The sequence below is a fragment of the Lactuca saligna genome, chromosome 7 (genome assembly GCF_052625555.1).
Source record: "Lactuca saligna cultivar CGN05327 chromosome 7, ASM5262555v1, whole genome shotgun sequence".
Classification (NCBI taxonomy): domain Eukaryota; kingdom Viridiplantae; phylum Streptophyta; class Magnoliopsida; order Asterales; family Asteraceae; genus Lactuca; species Lactuca saligna.
Window position 1 is genome coordinate 27,112,510 of NC_136423.1, and position 15,580 is coordinate 27,128,089.

The following is a 15,580-nucleotide window of genomic DNA, read 5'->3' on the forward strand; positions in this document are numbered from 1 at the left end:
GCGGCAATATATCAGTGGACGTCTTATAAAATACAAATGATCATAATGAAAGTTACCTTTACATTACGTGTTGTTATATGACAGACGTCTTGGTCAGTCATCAATTATGGAAGGAGTTTTCGTCACAATTATATCGAAAGATAATTACCGGACCTTGCATATATTGCTTTCAAATAGAGGTTGGTTTGAATTTAGATAAATGATGTTATTTAGATTGTTTTTTATATCTAACAGGACCATTAGGTAAAAGAAAATTTACATATCTTAAAAAAATATTTTCATTATTTTTTATAACTCGTTCAAGATAAAGTAAAAATACTAAAAAAAATAGAATAGTAAAAATCTTAATAAATTTAAAATGTAAAAAGGAAAATTTTGTCAAGTGGGAGACATTTGACAACTTTTTATTAGTTGTTTTTTCTTGTTTGTTTCCTTCCTTGCCCTAGATTCAAGATTGATTTCTTGATAAAACCGTAGAGATTCTTAGGCACATCATCTTTTCATATAAATACCATATTCAAATCAATCCGCTATTCATTATTGCCTTTCAACTATGAACACTTTTCTATTTCTTCCGCTTCTTCTTTGGCTACCTCTCTTAGCCTCATGTGTTGACACCAAGGTTGTACAGACACTTAAAAGTGAATATATGTATCTATTTTACTTCTTTCTTTCTTTTTTTTTTAATCGAAAACAATCGTCATGCATTAGAATTACATTCAAACGTATACAAGTGTTTTGATACAAACTTGTAAACGTGTAGACACTTGAGGAACCAAGGTCATGGTTCTATAAGCAAGATTTAGTGTTTATTATACATATACAAATATAGTTACAACTATAACCAAGGTCTTGGTTGTAATTATATTTGTTGAGTTTTGATTGGTTCGGTTATTGTGGGCAGGTGTACATAGTATACTTAAGGCATAATGATGACGATGGAGAGAAAACCTTACATGAGATTGAAGAAAATCATCTTTCTTATTTGTTTACTGTTAAACAGAATGAAGATGAAGTCAGATCTTGTCTTCTTTACAGTTATAAGCATAGCATGAATGGATTTGCCGCCTTGCTTACTATTGATGAGGCCTCTCAACTCTCCGGTAAATCATAATCACCGGACTTTTTCTTACTTTATGTAAAATGTGAAGCCTTAAATATGTCACTATTTGTAAGTGACATTTCAATGCTTCGCAAATTAAAAAAAGACACGACATTTCTTTTCTATTTATTTATTTAAGACCATTTTTTTTGTTTCTTTTCCTGTAACATGATGTTTATCATATGAATGATTAAATTTATCACTACTCACCAACAAGTCACATTTCAGCTTTTGACTAATAATTTTTAATCTCAAAGACGTAGACATTAGTGTCATCTATTTTCCATGTAATTGTTGACCAACTTAATCCAATAAGTTATATATCAATGTTTTCTTTTAACCTAATGCATAAAGAAGATTTAATACAAAGTAATCGAATTAAACTTTCCTATTGAATCATAACTAATTATAAATCTGCCCCCATTTGTTTTTCTTTATTATTTTTTCATTTATGTCATCATTTTCTCGAACAATTTTTAAACATCATTAATTTAGACAACTTAAAATTACTTATTTTGATCGCTTACTAAGCATGTATGAATATAAATAGATATGAAGGAGGTTGTGAAGGTGATACCAAGCCATGAAATGGAATATTCATTGCATACCACAAGATCATGGGAATTTTCAGGCTTAGATGAAGATTTGAAGCCAAATCAATTGGATAAAAATGACTTGTTAGCCAAATCTCAATATGGCAAAGATGTCATTGTTGGAATGATGGATAGTGGTATTTTTTTCTCCTTCTCAAAATTATCTTATAAAAATTAGAAATTCTATGAATAATTGGTACACAATCATATTCACATCTACAAATGTGGACCCCCAATCTTTTATAAATATTACAGGTTCTTGATCGATATGAAAGCACATAGACTCCAATCATTTGGTCTGTGTATTTTTCGGTTACATTAAAAAAGATTCAATGATATCTCAAAAATTAAAGAACTTTTAGCCTAATAGTATCATATGTTGTTATTCCTAAGAGAGCAAATCAGGTTTAAACATAAGTAGAATGAGAAGTAGATTAGGTTTGTTCGCTTCAAAAAAAAATCAATATCCCAAATTACAAATCATAAAACATTTTATATATAGAGTTTTTAAGAAGAAAATTGAATGTATGAAGATATGTGTAACATGTGAAGGATTTGTGTATTGGTGAAGGGGTGTGGCCAGAGTCAGAAAGCTTCGATGATAGAGGAATGGGACCCATTCCAGTTTCTTGGAAAGGTATCTGCCAAATTGGGCCCAGTTTCAAAACAACAAATTGTAACAGGTCAGTCAGCATTTTTCATTTTATTTACTATTATTCCTAATTTACAATTGCTTTAGAATAAAAACAAAGAAATGTATATATTTATGTTATCAATAAGTCTCGAACCTATAACTATTTGATTTGAAAGAAGATAATACTAGTTTGACACAACAATGTGTGTTTCACTATGCAAAGAAATAATAACTAACTTTTACTTTAGTATATATTAAAATACTTTACTTTTTTTTCTTTTAAATTTATCATTGTATTTCCTATTTTTTTTTCTTATAAAAGTCTACTGTAGCATAGCATTATATTTTTAATTTTTTTTATTATAATATTATATTTTAAAAATCTATCTAGTTACAGAAAATTACATTATATTTAGATGACATTATTAACTAAGGTATAATTTTTTTGGAATTACAATGTTGTAATAGAACAAATGAAACTTGAAAATTATTTATTAATTTTTCATTAGCATGTTTTGTCCATCATGCCAACATACTTACTTGTTTTACACATAATTATAGTTTTTTTTTTTTTTTTGAATCAGACATAATTATAGTTAGTTATGATCTTATTTGCTACTTTGCCTTTACTTTTTAGATAACGGTTGCTTAATTTTTATTCATCTCTTCATATTTGTTTACTGTGGCCATTTAATTATCTTGTCGTTTAATACTTTGTGGTTTTCTTAACATTTTAAGGTTGGTAAATTTCTATAATTTTTTTAAATATATGCTAGTTTTGATTTCTTTGTCTTTTTTATATGATGAAGACTAACTTTAGGACTTTCAGTAGAAACTACTATTGTTATATGTTTGAAACAATTTACCGATAGATTAAAAGAATAATTCAAAATTAGGGACGATATTATTAAATAATAATCTACACCTTAATTATTACTATATAAGCCATTTTGTTAAAAAAAATTTGGCTATCTCTACCAATATAACAACTTAATTATATTTCTTTAACTGTAACAACAACAGCAACGTATTTTTACATTTCTTGAACGATAATAACAATATGTAAACGGAAAATTGTGATGTAACTACAATAAAATATGTTACTATCTCTTGTAATTTGTTTGATTTTATTTGGAAAATAAATAATTAGTATGAACCAATGATGATCCTTGAATGCAATACTTGGTTGGAATTGAATTGGATTTAGAAACTTGTTGGTGTGATTAGAAAGCCAAGATTGTCTATTTCATAAAGAACAAAAGCATGACCCAATAAGTAAAAACATTGGTGGTTGCATTGCAATTGCACTTGCACTCTATTTTGGCTGTTTCTTTGTGTCAAATTGTCAAATGTGAACCACTAATAATCCCCATGCTTCTTTCTTTTCTATATGGGCCACAATGTTTGTCCCTTCTTAAAGTCGCAACAAAACATTTTTTTACTAGAATTTTCATTTGAAAATTTACCAAATAAACAATACTACTATATTTGTCACAAAATAATTGTACTAATGTTTTTTCTGGAGTTGTCGTAAAATACATGCAACTGATTTCTATTGGTCCAGTCCAAGTTTGCTTTTTTTTGCAAATTATTAAACATTACAATTTATTGCTATGGTTGAGTTTTTCTTTTTATTTTTATTTTTTTCACAAGTTTCTCTTATTCTCTTTTTATCTTTATTCTCTTTTTATCTGATGGTAAATTCGATATTACTTTCAAACTTTTTTCTTATTAGGATATAATATATTGAAAAATCTACTTAGTTTTGGCAATAAAAATTGTTTTCTGACATTGCTATAATTTGGTATATTCTCGAAATATTATGTTACAATGTTTTAATAAGAAATAATATGAATCTTATCATGACTACATATTATGGCAGAAAACTCATAGGAGCACGATATTATCTTAAGGGCTATGAAGCACAATTCGGGCCTCTAAATACCACAAAAGACAGTCGGTCCCCCCGTGACATGGACGGGCACGGGACCCACACAGCCTCCACAGTCGGAGGCCGTGGTGTCCCCCACGTGTCAGCCCTTGGTGGGTTTTCCGCCGGGACGGCTTTTGGGGGTGCACCGCAGGCCCGCCTGGCAATCTACAAAGTGTGTTGGGCGGTTCCAGGCAAGGGCAAAGAAGATGGAAACACGTGTCTTTTTGAAGACATGTTAGCCGCTTTTGATGATGCTATTAAAGATGGTGTTCATATTTTGAGCATTTCGATTGGGTCATCAACCCCGATTAACTATACAAATGACGGTCTTGCCCTTGGAGCACTTCAAGCGGTGAAAAATAATATTTTGGTGGTGTGTAGTGGCGGTAATGAAGGGCCGACGGTGTCCACGGTGGTTAATACTGCCCCGTGGTTACTTACAGTTGCTGCAAGTTCTATTGATCGTGCTTTTGTTGCCCCGGTTCAGTTAGGAAATGGCATAGAAATCAAGGTCACTACTACCCACATAACTATATATTTCCACCTATTAAGTTGTGTTTGTTACATAGGATGAAATAGACTTTCTAGGGTTATTTTTTATCTTACATTTCTAATGGAAAAGGGACAAAACTGTAATTTTCTGTTCCACCCAAGAAAAAAATGCGAAAGACCAATGAAATGAGACAAAAATCGTCATTTTTTTTAATACCGATGTAAGTGGGACAGAAATTGTAATTTATTGTCCCACCCAAAAAGGTGGGACACGACTAGAAAATTACAATAAATTACAATTTATGTCCCAGTTACATCGGCATTAAAAAAAAATGATGATTTTTGTCTCATTTTCATTGGTCTTTCGCGTTTTTCTTTTGGGTGGAACAGAAAATTACAGTTTTGTCCCTTTCCCATTAGAAAGGTAAGATAAAAAAAATAATAATAAAAAAATAAATAAATAACAGTTTTTGTCATATTCACCACAAGCCAAATAAAATACAACTTGTTTTCTCATGTTCAACAAACGGGTTTAAATGGACTTGAAAAATGAGATTTTAAATTGCCAAAAAAATAGGTCGAAACTTGAAAATAAAAAGTTAAAAGCTTTCTTTCTAACAGGGACAATCAGCAACTCCATACAAGCTACCACAAAGGAAAATGTATCAACTTGTTTATGCTGCAGAGGTTGTGAATGAAGATGTACCAAACACATACATATCAGGGTAATTATTTTAAATTTATTTTGCATTATAAGAAAATGACATTTTGAGAAAAAAAAATAGCATTAGACGCAAAAAAAATAGTAACATACTTCAATTATCCTCCTACTTTCAATTCTTCCCATTATACTTTGAAAATTTTAACCAATTATAACAATGAAAACATGATGCTATAACAAATAAATAAACGTATGTTGTTATTTTATTTCTTTAACCCAAAAAATTAATAATCAGAATATGTTGAATCTTGAAATTTATGCAGCCAATGTTTACCTGGTTCTTTATCCCCTCAAAAAGCCAAGGGCAAAATTGTCTTTTGCATGCGAGGGAACGGGACAAGAGTTGGAAAAGGGATGGAGGTAAAGAGGGCAGGCGGCATTGGCTACATTTTAGGAAACAGCCCCGCCAACGGAGCTGAGTTAACCGTCGACGCTCATGTTCTTCCGGCAACTGCGGTTTCATCAGATGATGCAATGCAAATTCTTAAATACATAAACTCCACAAAAACCAGAACAGCATATATTTATCCAGGAAGAACTGTATTACAAACTAAACCAGCTCCATCAATGGCTGCCTTCTCAAGTAGAGGCCCAAGTGCCATTTCGCCGGAGATCATCAAGGTAAATTGATGAACGCATGTTCATTTTGATGGATTTTTTTTTATAGCAATTTGATATGTAAACTTTGGGTTTTTGGCAGCCGGATATTGCTGCACCAGGGTTGAATATACTGGCAGCGTGGACAGAAGGTAATTCTCCGACGAAGATCGAAGGTGATCACCGAAGGGTAAAATACAACATACTTTCAGGAACTTCAATGGCTTGCCCTCACGTCGCCGCCGCAGCTGCTTTACTCAAAGCGATTCACCCCGATTGGAGCAGCGCCGCCGTGAAATCAGCGCTTATAACCTCCGGTACAATCGTAAAACCCTAGCCCAATTCATAATTCGAACCTAATGTTTTTATCGTTTGATTCGCAGCTGGATTACTGAACAATGAAGGGAAGCAAATAACCGATGCATCAGGCAAACAAGCAGATCCGTTCCAATACGGATCGGGTCATTTCCGGCCGGAGAAGGCAGCTGATCCCGGACTAATCTACGATGCTTCGTACACCGATTATCTCTCATTCCTTTGCAGCCATGGTGATTTGAGATCCAACCCAACTTTCATATGCCCTAAATCTACACCTTCAACTCAAAATCTAAACTACCCATCTTTCAGTTTCCCGAAATTAATCGGGAAAGTGAGTGTAAAGAGAACGGTGACGAATGTTGGTGGCAAAGGGAGTGTTTACTTTGCTAGTGTAGAACCGCCGTCGGGAGTCTCTATTAAGGTGTCGCCGCCGATTTTGAAGTTTAAAAGTATCGGCGAGAAGAAGAGTTTTGAACTAAGGGTGGAGAGACAGGTGAATGCGAAGGTGGAGAAAGACATGTACTCATTCGGGTGGCTCACATGGAGTGATGGTGTTCATATTGTTCGAAGTCCAATTGCAGTGTCTTTGATGTAGTGATTGGGTTTAATGATTTAATCCTATAAAGATAACATGGATTGATTAGAAAGTTATTGAAAACAAGAACAAAAAGAGGAATAATTAGAAGAGTAACCATATAACAATAACATACCTTGAAATACAATATCAAGAATTTGCATGTTGTGTTTTCTAGCAAAGATTTCGTCTTTTTCATAATAATGTTAGATTACATCAGTTTCATTGTCAATTAATTGCAAGTCCAACACACTATGATTTGTTTTGTATTGTGTGACAAAAGAGGTTTTACGTAACATGAATGGCTATTAAATGCGATGTATGTTGATCAAGGAGATTAAAGGATGTTAGTACTACTTTTTATAACCTTCCAATTGTACTTAGAAGGTAATTGTTTCTTATTCTATCTTTGATTGCTCTTGAAAATGGAAACTAGGGTTTAGGATATTGATGTCCAGAAAATTGATAACACTTGTTGAGTGTTTAGTTAATGCATATTAGAGTAAATCTTGATGGAAATCTAAGAATATAACACCCTACATGTATACTATTGTTGAGTGAGGAAAGAAATACATGCATGTGTTGTAAAAGTGGGTAGAGAAGGTCGTGAACGTGAGCAAGGGCCAAGGGACAACATATAGTTGGTGTCAAGAGAGTTTTTATTAATAAAATGATGTGTAAAGGATGTATAAGTGTGCATGTAAGCCTTAAAAAGGATTGAATAGTTGGTGGAAAGTATTAGGGTTAATTAATGGGTTAAATGGGTGAAAAAGAAATGGAAAAGATGTTGATTTTTTTATGTTAAGCATTGCTTTTTGTGTTGACAACTTTGAAGAGACAAGAAAATGTAATCAACTTGAAGCTTATTCCATACTCATAGCTCAAGGTGTTAGGTGAATAATTCGTTTTGTTACCCTTATTGCGTATGAACTATGAGATCATTGAAAGGGTATTAATAGGATTAAACGTGAAACTTTAGTGGTAGGAACACAAGTGGTGTCCTATAAAAAGATGATGCTTTGAGACTATGGAGTAATATGTTGTGTTATCTTTCTTGTATTTTAGTATACAACCTTATAGAGTGGTGTTCCACGACACAAAGACACAACAAGTGTCTAAATTTAATAGAGACACAACACACAAGAGGTGCTTAAAGTCAAAAGAAACACGAGAGGTGTCTTAAAGCGCTAGAGGCATCACAAATCCCCTTTAGCTACACAAGAGGAATATATTATATATACATTTTATGTGTTAAAATGACTTGGTGAGTTTTTACTTCATTTTGTTGAGCACGGTGACTTTGGCCGTTTGCATAATGACGTTATTATCCTCTTGCTTTTATACAATTATATGGTATTCATTATTCACTAAGTTGATTGTAACTTACTGTGTTTGTAACTCTTAATCCAATAAGAGTAAGAAGAAGGTCAAACATAACACCTTGGATAAAAGCCAAATTTGCATTCTAAAATTATTAAATCGTGACGCCCTTATTGGATCATTATAGTGTATTGTTGTATTGGTCCCTTTAATATAATTTGTAAACGTCGAATGGACATAAAGATACACCATTGTCTTTTTGATATGTTTATAATAAAAATGAAATGTATGTACTTTGTATTTTGTATTAATTTTCGGGTATTACAAATTTGTTCCCAATCAGTTCCGGTTAGGTTTAGTTTGGTTCCTACGAGTATTTTGCTCATTCATAGTTTTTAGGGTCCAAACTAAAAAACCAAGAACCGAATTTATAGATATAGAGGAAACAATAAACAAACCAAATTACATATTTGGTTATCTTTTGGTTCCAACGGGTATGATGCTCACCATTATGCAATGATAGTTAAGGGAAAAAAAAAATTGATCAACTAATTATCTAACCCAACTAATAAAGCCCGATGGATTTATTTTGAATCAAATACTAAAGCCCATTATAGCTAACCCAAAATCCCAAACACATAGGCCTGTTACTACATTCTACTGATTAACCCATTGATTATTGTTTAAATGGCTAACTGATCCCCTAGAGTTTAGATGTGCACAAGCCAACCCGGTTTTTTAAAAACCTTCCAAAATTTTAAAATATTGGAACCGGTTTTCTAAGAACTAGTTTAGAAAAAACCGAACCGGTATTTAGAAACCATTTCTTTTAAATCCAAAAACGGATTTTCTTACCGGGTTTTCAAAAAAAAAACAAACCGACCCTGTTTTTAAACCAAAAAAATCATTTTTTAACAAAATTTCACATCTTGATAAACAAAAATCCTAACCGGTTAGAACCGAAATCGATTTTTCTATAACCGTTTTTTTATAACTGGAACCGACGTGAACTCTTAGCCTATTGGCACAATGTGTTTTTCTAAAAACTTATGCTACATAACACATCGATCCTTTGATAATTATCCCAATTTATTAGTTTCTTATACTCAATGTCTATTAAAAGTTTACCCTGTCTTACCAACAAAAACAATTTATTTGCATCACCAATTGGATAAACTCTGTGGAAATTAAGCACACACACATATATATTTTTAATCATTATGCCATTTGAGGAGTATGTTATTGTTTCTTTCTCTGTTGAATAAATAGGCTCTATTGACTTTTATAGTAAACTACAAAATTAGTTCCAAGAGTCGTCACAAACCTTCAATCCGCCATTCCGGTCTTAATCATTCTTTTATGGATGGTGATCTAAGCGAAAATATTGGATTTTCATTCCAATTTAATCAAACAAATCTATATTTTCCTTTTATTTACTATTGTATAAAAAGCAACACTAGTAATATTTTGAATGTGTTATATGAAATTTAACTTTTCAAAGGCTAAACTCTCATTATACATAAATAATTATAAGAGTGAAATAGATTAATATAATGGTGTTATCGCTCTTTGACCTACTGGTTTATATAAATGTAATTTACAATAATGTTGGATTATATAAAAAGAAATATGTTTGAGTTTTTAATTAACGTTACTTTAGCTATCGTATTTTATTTATTGACTAAAAGTGGAAATCATTATTTAATTCGCTTGCTTTCTAAAAATGGTCAGACAAACTTATCCAATTGTTAGGGCAACGTGTCCTCAAAGGAGACGGTAGTTTTTGGAGACTTCATTTTGCCTCGTGTCACTTAAGATGAGAAGCCACTCCAATATACTTGTTACACTTGTCAATTTATTACTTGCAAAATTTATCTATCTTTAAAAAAAACGACATATCAAACAAAAGTCGAGCAAACAAGTCTTTGAAAATAGAAAAGCAAAAATCAGTCTAAGGTAGAAAATAGATAAAAATAATCCAACAATCTTTGAAAATAGAAAGAAAAATCATACGATCTTTAAATAACGTCGTTTAAGAATATTGTTTAATTGTTATTCGTTGTTATAAGAAATAGGGTTTAAAACAAACTAATTTATTAAAATTCTTGATTTTTGATGAAACGAAAATAGAAAGAAAATATGTTTGGAATCATTTCATTGATTGATCTAAAATGATTACACAAGGGAATTATATACATGAGAAAAATAAGAAAGTAACTAACTAAAATAACATAAATCATTAACTAGGTAATAACAACCTTAACCAACTCTACTTATATAGCATCTATGACGTGACATGCATAAATAACAACCCCCTCAAGTTGGAGAGTGAGACTCTCAACATGTGAAGTAATGGATAATGGTTCTTGCCAAGCAAATTATTTGTAAACATATAAGCTAGCTTGAGTTTGTTGGAACATATTGGAGAGAAATTAGCCTTGCTTGTAATTTTTCTCTATAAAGTGGCAATCAATTTCCACATTGTTAGTCCTCTCATGAAAGACTTGATTTCTTGCAATATAAATGGTTGTTGGTTGTTACAATGAGCAGGAATATGAGTGACATCTGGAAAAGATAATTCACGGTCAATCTGGATAGCTAAGTCAGCTCAGCAGTAACTCTTCCTATACTCATGTATTTTGCTTCTGCTGAGGATAAAAAAACAATCACATGTTTCTTAGATTTCCACAAAATTGGGCTTCCTCCCAGCATTATAAAGAACCCACTTATACTTCTCCCGGAACGAGGGCATGCAACCCAATTAGAATTACAGCATCCTCGAAGGGTAAAAATCGACATTTTTATTGAAAATTTATCATTGATTAGGTTTATTATGTATCTTAAGGTATGGAGTGTAACCTCCATATGTGGGACATGTGGATCAAACATGAATTGACTAAAATGTTGCACATTGAAAATAAGATATGGTATTGTGTTAGTCAAGAAATTCAATTTCCCCACAAGCCTTCTATGATGGGTTTTGAGCCTATCAAATATCAACTATTTGGCAGCAGAAACAACAAACAGTTTTGATCTAAGACTCAAAACACAAGATCTAACTCAACTATCCAAGCAACTTTTAGAACACAATACAACATAATCATACCTTTGCTTTCATTGTAGGTTTCTTCTTTCGACGAGCCAGTTAAATGGACTAGAGAACCCAACATAGAGTTACTCTTTTGAAATCATACCCATGAAACAAGACTCAAGCAGATCTAAGCAACCCTCAAACTATGAGCCTCAAATAGAATCAAAATCTCAGTTCTATTATCGACTACAACATGGTAAACCATTTGCCAAGACGTGGGAACTACACTTCATAAATTCTTAGGGTTTTGAGGATTTCAAACTTTTGAGACAGAGAGGTATTTTTCTCATGCTTCAAAATTGTATTTAGAGCCCTCTATTAATAAGGAGGTGATTTAAAATTCTAGAGATAAGTAGCAAACTTAATTATAATTATCTATAGAATTTAAATCATTATAGAATATTCTATATTCATTTATTTACTATTAGTTAATTAACCTATTAATTCATTAACAAAATAAGTCCTTTAAATAAATATATTTTTTGATATGTTTTATTTTGTTCTTGCATGTAAACCAAAAGAACATTATTATTTATAATAATATTATCGGGTTTGTTATGACTATGAGCACTAATCTCCATCGGCTCCCTCGTGCACTTAGGCATGAATAATGGACCGGTCAAATACTTACTAGAGACAATAGTGAGTGGTAGTCCAATACAACTACTATACTTATAGCAACTTTGTTATAGACAACCCTAAGACTAATAACTTCAAATTCCTTTGATCTTTATGATATCTTATTATAAACTAGAGACATGGATCTTGGTTCAATATCATGGTTCATGATTATGTTTCCCGATACCAACTTCTGGTGGCATTCAGACTGACTATACATCTTAATCTCTAGTATGTAAGCAGCTTCTCACAAGTCCTTCATAGTGAAACTTTTCCCAAGCCATGCTTTTACACTATTCAGCGTTGGGATGTCATTTCCTATCATACGAATGTTATCGACATATAAAACAAAGAAGACAACTACCATCCCACTACATCTAACATACACACATTGTTCATCTTCATTTCGTAAGAAATAGAAATCCTTAATATTTTCATCAAACTAAATGCTCCACTCGTGAGGTGCTTATTTGAGTCCATAAATAGACTTTTCAAGCTTGCATACCATATTAGGAGACTTGGACTGTACAAAACCTTCTGGTTTAACCATGTAAACATCCTCAATCAGTTTCCCATTGAGGAAAGCAGTTTTTATATCCATTTTCCATACTTCATAGTCATGAAAGGCATATATGGATAGTAGTATCCTAATAGACTTAATCATACCTACTGGTGAGAAGGTTTCCCCATAATCAATTCCTTGAGTCTGAGTATAACCTTTTACAACCAGTCAAGCTTTATAAGTTTGTATGTTCCCATCTATTTCAGGCTCCTTCTTGAAGACCCACTATACCCAATGGTTTTAAGATCAGGTGTAGGATCAACTAGGTTCCATAATTGGTTATCGTACATAGACGAAATCTCGTTGTACATCCCTTATTTCCATTTTGTAGCCTCTATGATGTTATATCTTCCTGATAACTGTGCGGCTCATCATCGCCTAACATGTTGTCATCTTCTTGAGTAATATGGAATCCATAGAACTCTTGTGGAAGACGTTCTCTATCAAATCTATGATGTGGTGGTTAAAGTATATCAGATTTCTTAACAGGTTGTTCATCCTCTTATTAAGGCTTAGTGTCAAATCCAGGTTTTTCATTGATTGTTTCTTGAATCCCATTAATATTAATTAGGCTCCCACTAGTTTCTTGAGTTATCAACTCTCTCTCTCTCTCTCTCTCTCTCTCTCTCTCTCACTCACGAAATACTTCCCTACGAATAAAAAAAAAATATTGTTCTTAGTAAGCTTGTAAAACAAGTATCCAAAAGAATCTTTAGGATAACCAATGAAATAACACCTTTCAGATTTGGGTTCAAGTTTATCTAAGGCTTCTCGATGACGAAAGCCTCACAACCCTAAACCTTGATTCGTGCAAGATAAGGATGAGTCCCTTTCCACATTTTGAATGGTATTTTCTCAACCTTCTTAGTTGGTACAAGGTTTAGAATACAAGCGGCAATTTCTAGATCATAACCCTAAAACCTTATTGGAAGTGTAGCACGAGTCATCATATAACAAACCATGTCCAGCAAGGTTCAATTTCTTCTCTCATACACACCATTATGTTTTGGCGTTCTTAGTGGAGCTAATTGTGAGACTATCCCTAATTTTTCTAAGATGATCATAGAATTCATTGCTAACATACTCTTTACCCCTATCAGGACGAAATATCTTGATTTTCTTGCCCATCAGGTTTTTCTACTTCTCTCTGAATTTCTTGAAAACATCAAACATCTTGGAATTATGTTTAATTAGATAAACAAACACATATCTACTAAAATCATCAGTAAATGTGACAAAGTATCTTCACCATGTATAATGATGTGTCTGAACGGACCACATACATCCAAATGGATGATGTTAAAAAGATCTATCCATCTCTCAAAGTTGCCCATGAAAGGAGACTTAGTCATCTTCCCAAGTAAACAAGATTCACAATCTCTAATAAATTCTAAGTTAAATGGTTCCAATATTTCATCTGATTGGAGCTTGGCGATTCTCAACATGTTTATATGGCGAAGACAACAATGCCATAGACATGATTTATCCAAAGTAGATGAGCCAACAGTTAAGATTAAGTTGTCCTTTCTACTTAAACCAATCACAAATTCATACATGCCATTGCAAGGATTTGATTGAAAATAAAGAGTATTATACTTGTAACCCAAATTCTAGCATTATTATTATCAAATCCAAAAGTACAACCAGTACAACCATCATGCCAGAATGTATAAAATGAAATGGGGTTTCTTGCCATGTAAGGTGAATATCAACAATCATATATTCATGTATTCCATTGCAAGGATTTGCTTTAAAATAAAGTGTATCATCTTTGTAAACCAAAATACCAGCATTATTATTATAAAATCCAGAAGTAAAATTTTTACACCATAGTGCATAAAATGAAATAATGTTTCTTACCATGTAAGGAAAATAGCAACAATCTTTTAAAACAGCTAAAAACTAAAAAGGTAAAGAAAGCTCGTAATCTCCAATCTTGGTAACAACTACTCTGATCTTGTTCCCCATGATCAAATCAATCTCTCCATTCCTTAGCTTCCTACTTCCTCTTAGCCCCTGCACATCAGAACAAATGTGGTTTCCATATTACATGTCAAGTATCCAATTATTAAAAGTAGAGGTTAAATGTAATTCGATTGTAAACATACTTGAAGTACCAACACCATTGACTTTGTTCTTATTAAGATCATCCAGATATTTAGGGCAACTAAGTTGCCAATGACCCTTCTCTTGGAATTAATAGTAAATGGATTCCTTAGGATCATTCACTAATGGTATGTCAAAAACGTCATTCTTAGGGTTGGAATTTGTAGCACCCATTTTCCTTTTCACTTTTCCCTTGATATTGCGATAAGATGTCCTTTTTCTCTTGACACCACCTTCCTTAACAACCAGCACATGAGTGGTTGGACTTGAGTTCCTAGGTGGAAAAATGATTTCTTCAGCTCTCTTGAACATCCCATGTGGCTCTATGATACTCTTTTCCAAACCATTCATATAGTAGTTCATATTGAACTGCTTGTATGCATTATTCAAAGAGTTGAGAATGGCATTAATAGCCAACTCTTGAGTCAATGGGAAGCCAAGACGTTCAATTTTGTTAAAGTACCCTTTTACATTTAGAACATGGGTACTCATAGAACCACCATCAAATTGCATGAAACCTATAATTGATTGCATCACTTTGAATCTCTCAGTTCCAGCTTGCTCTTGGAACATGTCTTTGAGTTGCTCGTTTATTTGCTACCCTCCAAGGTTCTCAAAATTCTTTTGGATTTTAGAATACATGGTCGCCAACATCAAACATGAAACCTCAATAGAGTGATAATGATGCTTTTCATGTTTGGCTGCTTCATATTTAGTAGCATCATCTGGAAGTTCATCTTCAAGATACTTGTCCAACACATAATCCTTCTTTTTGTACCTCAAAGTAATCCTCAAGTTACGAATCCAATCAAGGTACTTAGGACATGTGAGCTTACCTCACGAGAGCAGTGAGATTAGTGAAAAGTAAGATGAAGTTGTTTTTGCAAGAGGAGAAGGAGTCGCACCATAAGCCATCTAT

At 32.7% G+C, this 15,580-nt stretch overlaps 1 protein-coding gene across 2 annotated transcripts; it reads left to right on the forward strand.

Moving 5' to 3' along the window:
* Positions 1-473: 473 nt before the first annotated feature.
* On the forward strand, positions 474-7,146 carry LOC145004072 (subtilase family protein). Of its 2 annotated transcripts, none has more exons than XM_078962973.1 (9): positions 474-622; positions 905-1,103; positions 1,653-1,832; positions 2,267-2,378; positions 4,212-4,773; positions 5,376-5,479; positions 5,739-6,096; positions 6,176-6,389; positions 6,456-7,146. In XM_078962973.1, the coding sequence occupies exons 1-9, from the start codon at positions 554-556 to the stop codon at positions 6,983-6,985; spliced, it is 2,328 nt and encodes a 775-aa protein (XP_078819099.1). In that variant the 5' UTR covers positions 474-553; the 3' UTR covers positions 6,986-7,146. The 2 variants fall into 2 exon arrangements, with proteins under 2 accessions (XP_078819099.1, XP_078819100.1); XM_078962974.1 differs by having other exon boundaries at positions 505-622; positions 1,004-1,103.
* Positions 7,147-15,580: the final 8,434 nt, after the last annotated feature.

Bases quoted from the DNA above. Each gene is read 5' to 3' on its own strand.
- LOC145004072 (XM_078962973.1), top strand. From the start codon at position 554: ATGAACACTTTTCTATTTCTTCCGCTTCTTCTTTGGCTACCTCTCTTA. The intron at 623-904 runs GTTGTACAGACA...TATTGTGGGCAG, and splicing joins CCTCATGTGTTGACACCAAG to GTGTACATAGTATACTTAAG. The intron at 6,390-6,455 runs GTACAATCGTAA...TTTGATTCGCAG, and splicing joins ATCAGCGCTTATAACCTCCG to CTGGATTACTGAACAATGAA.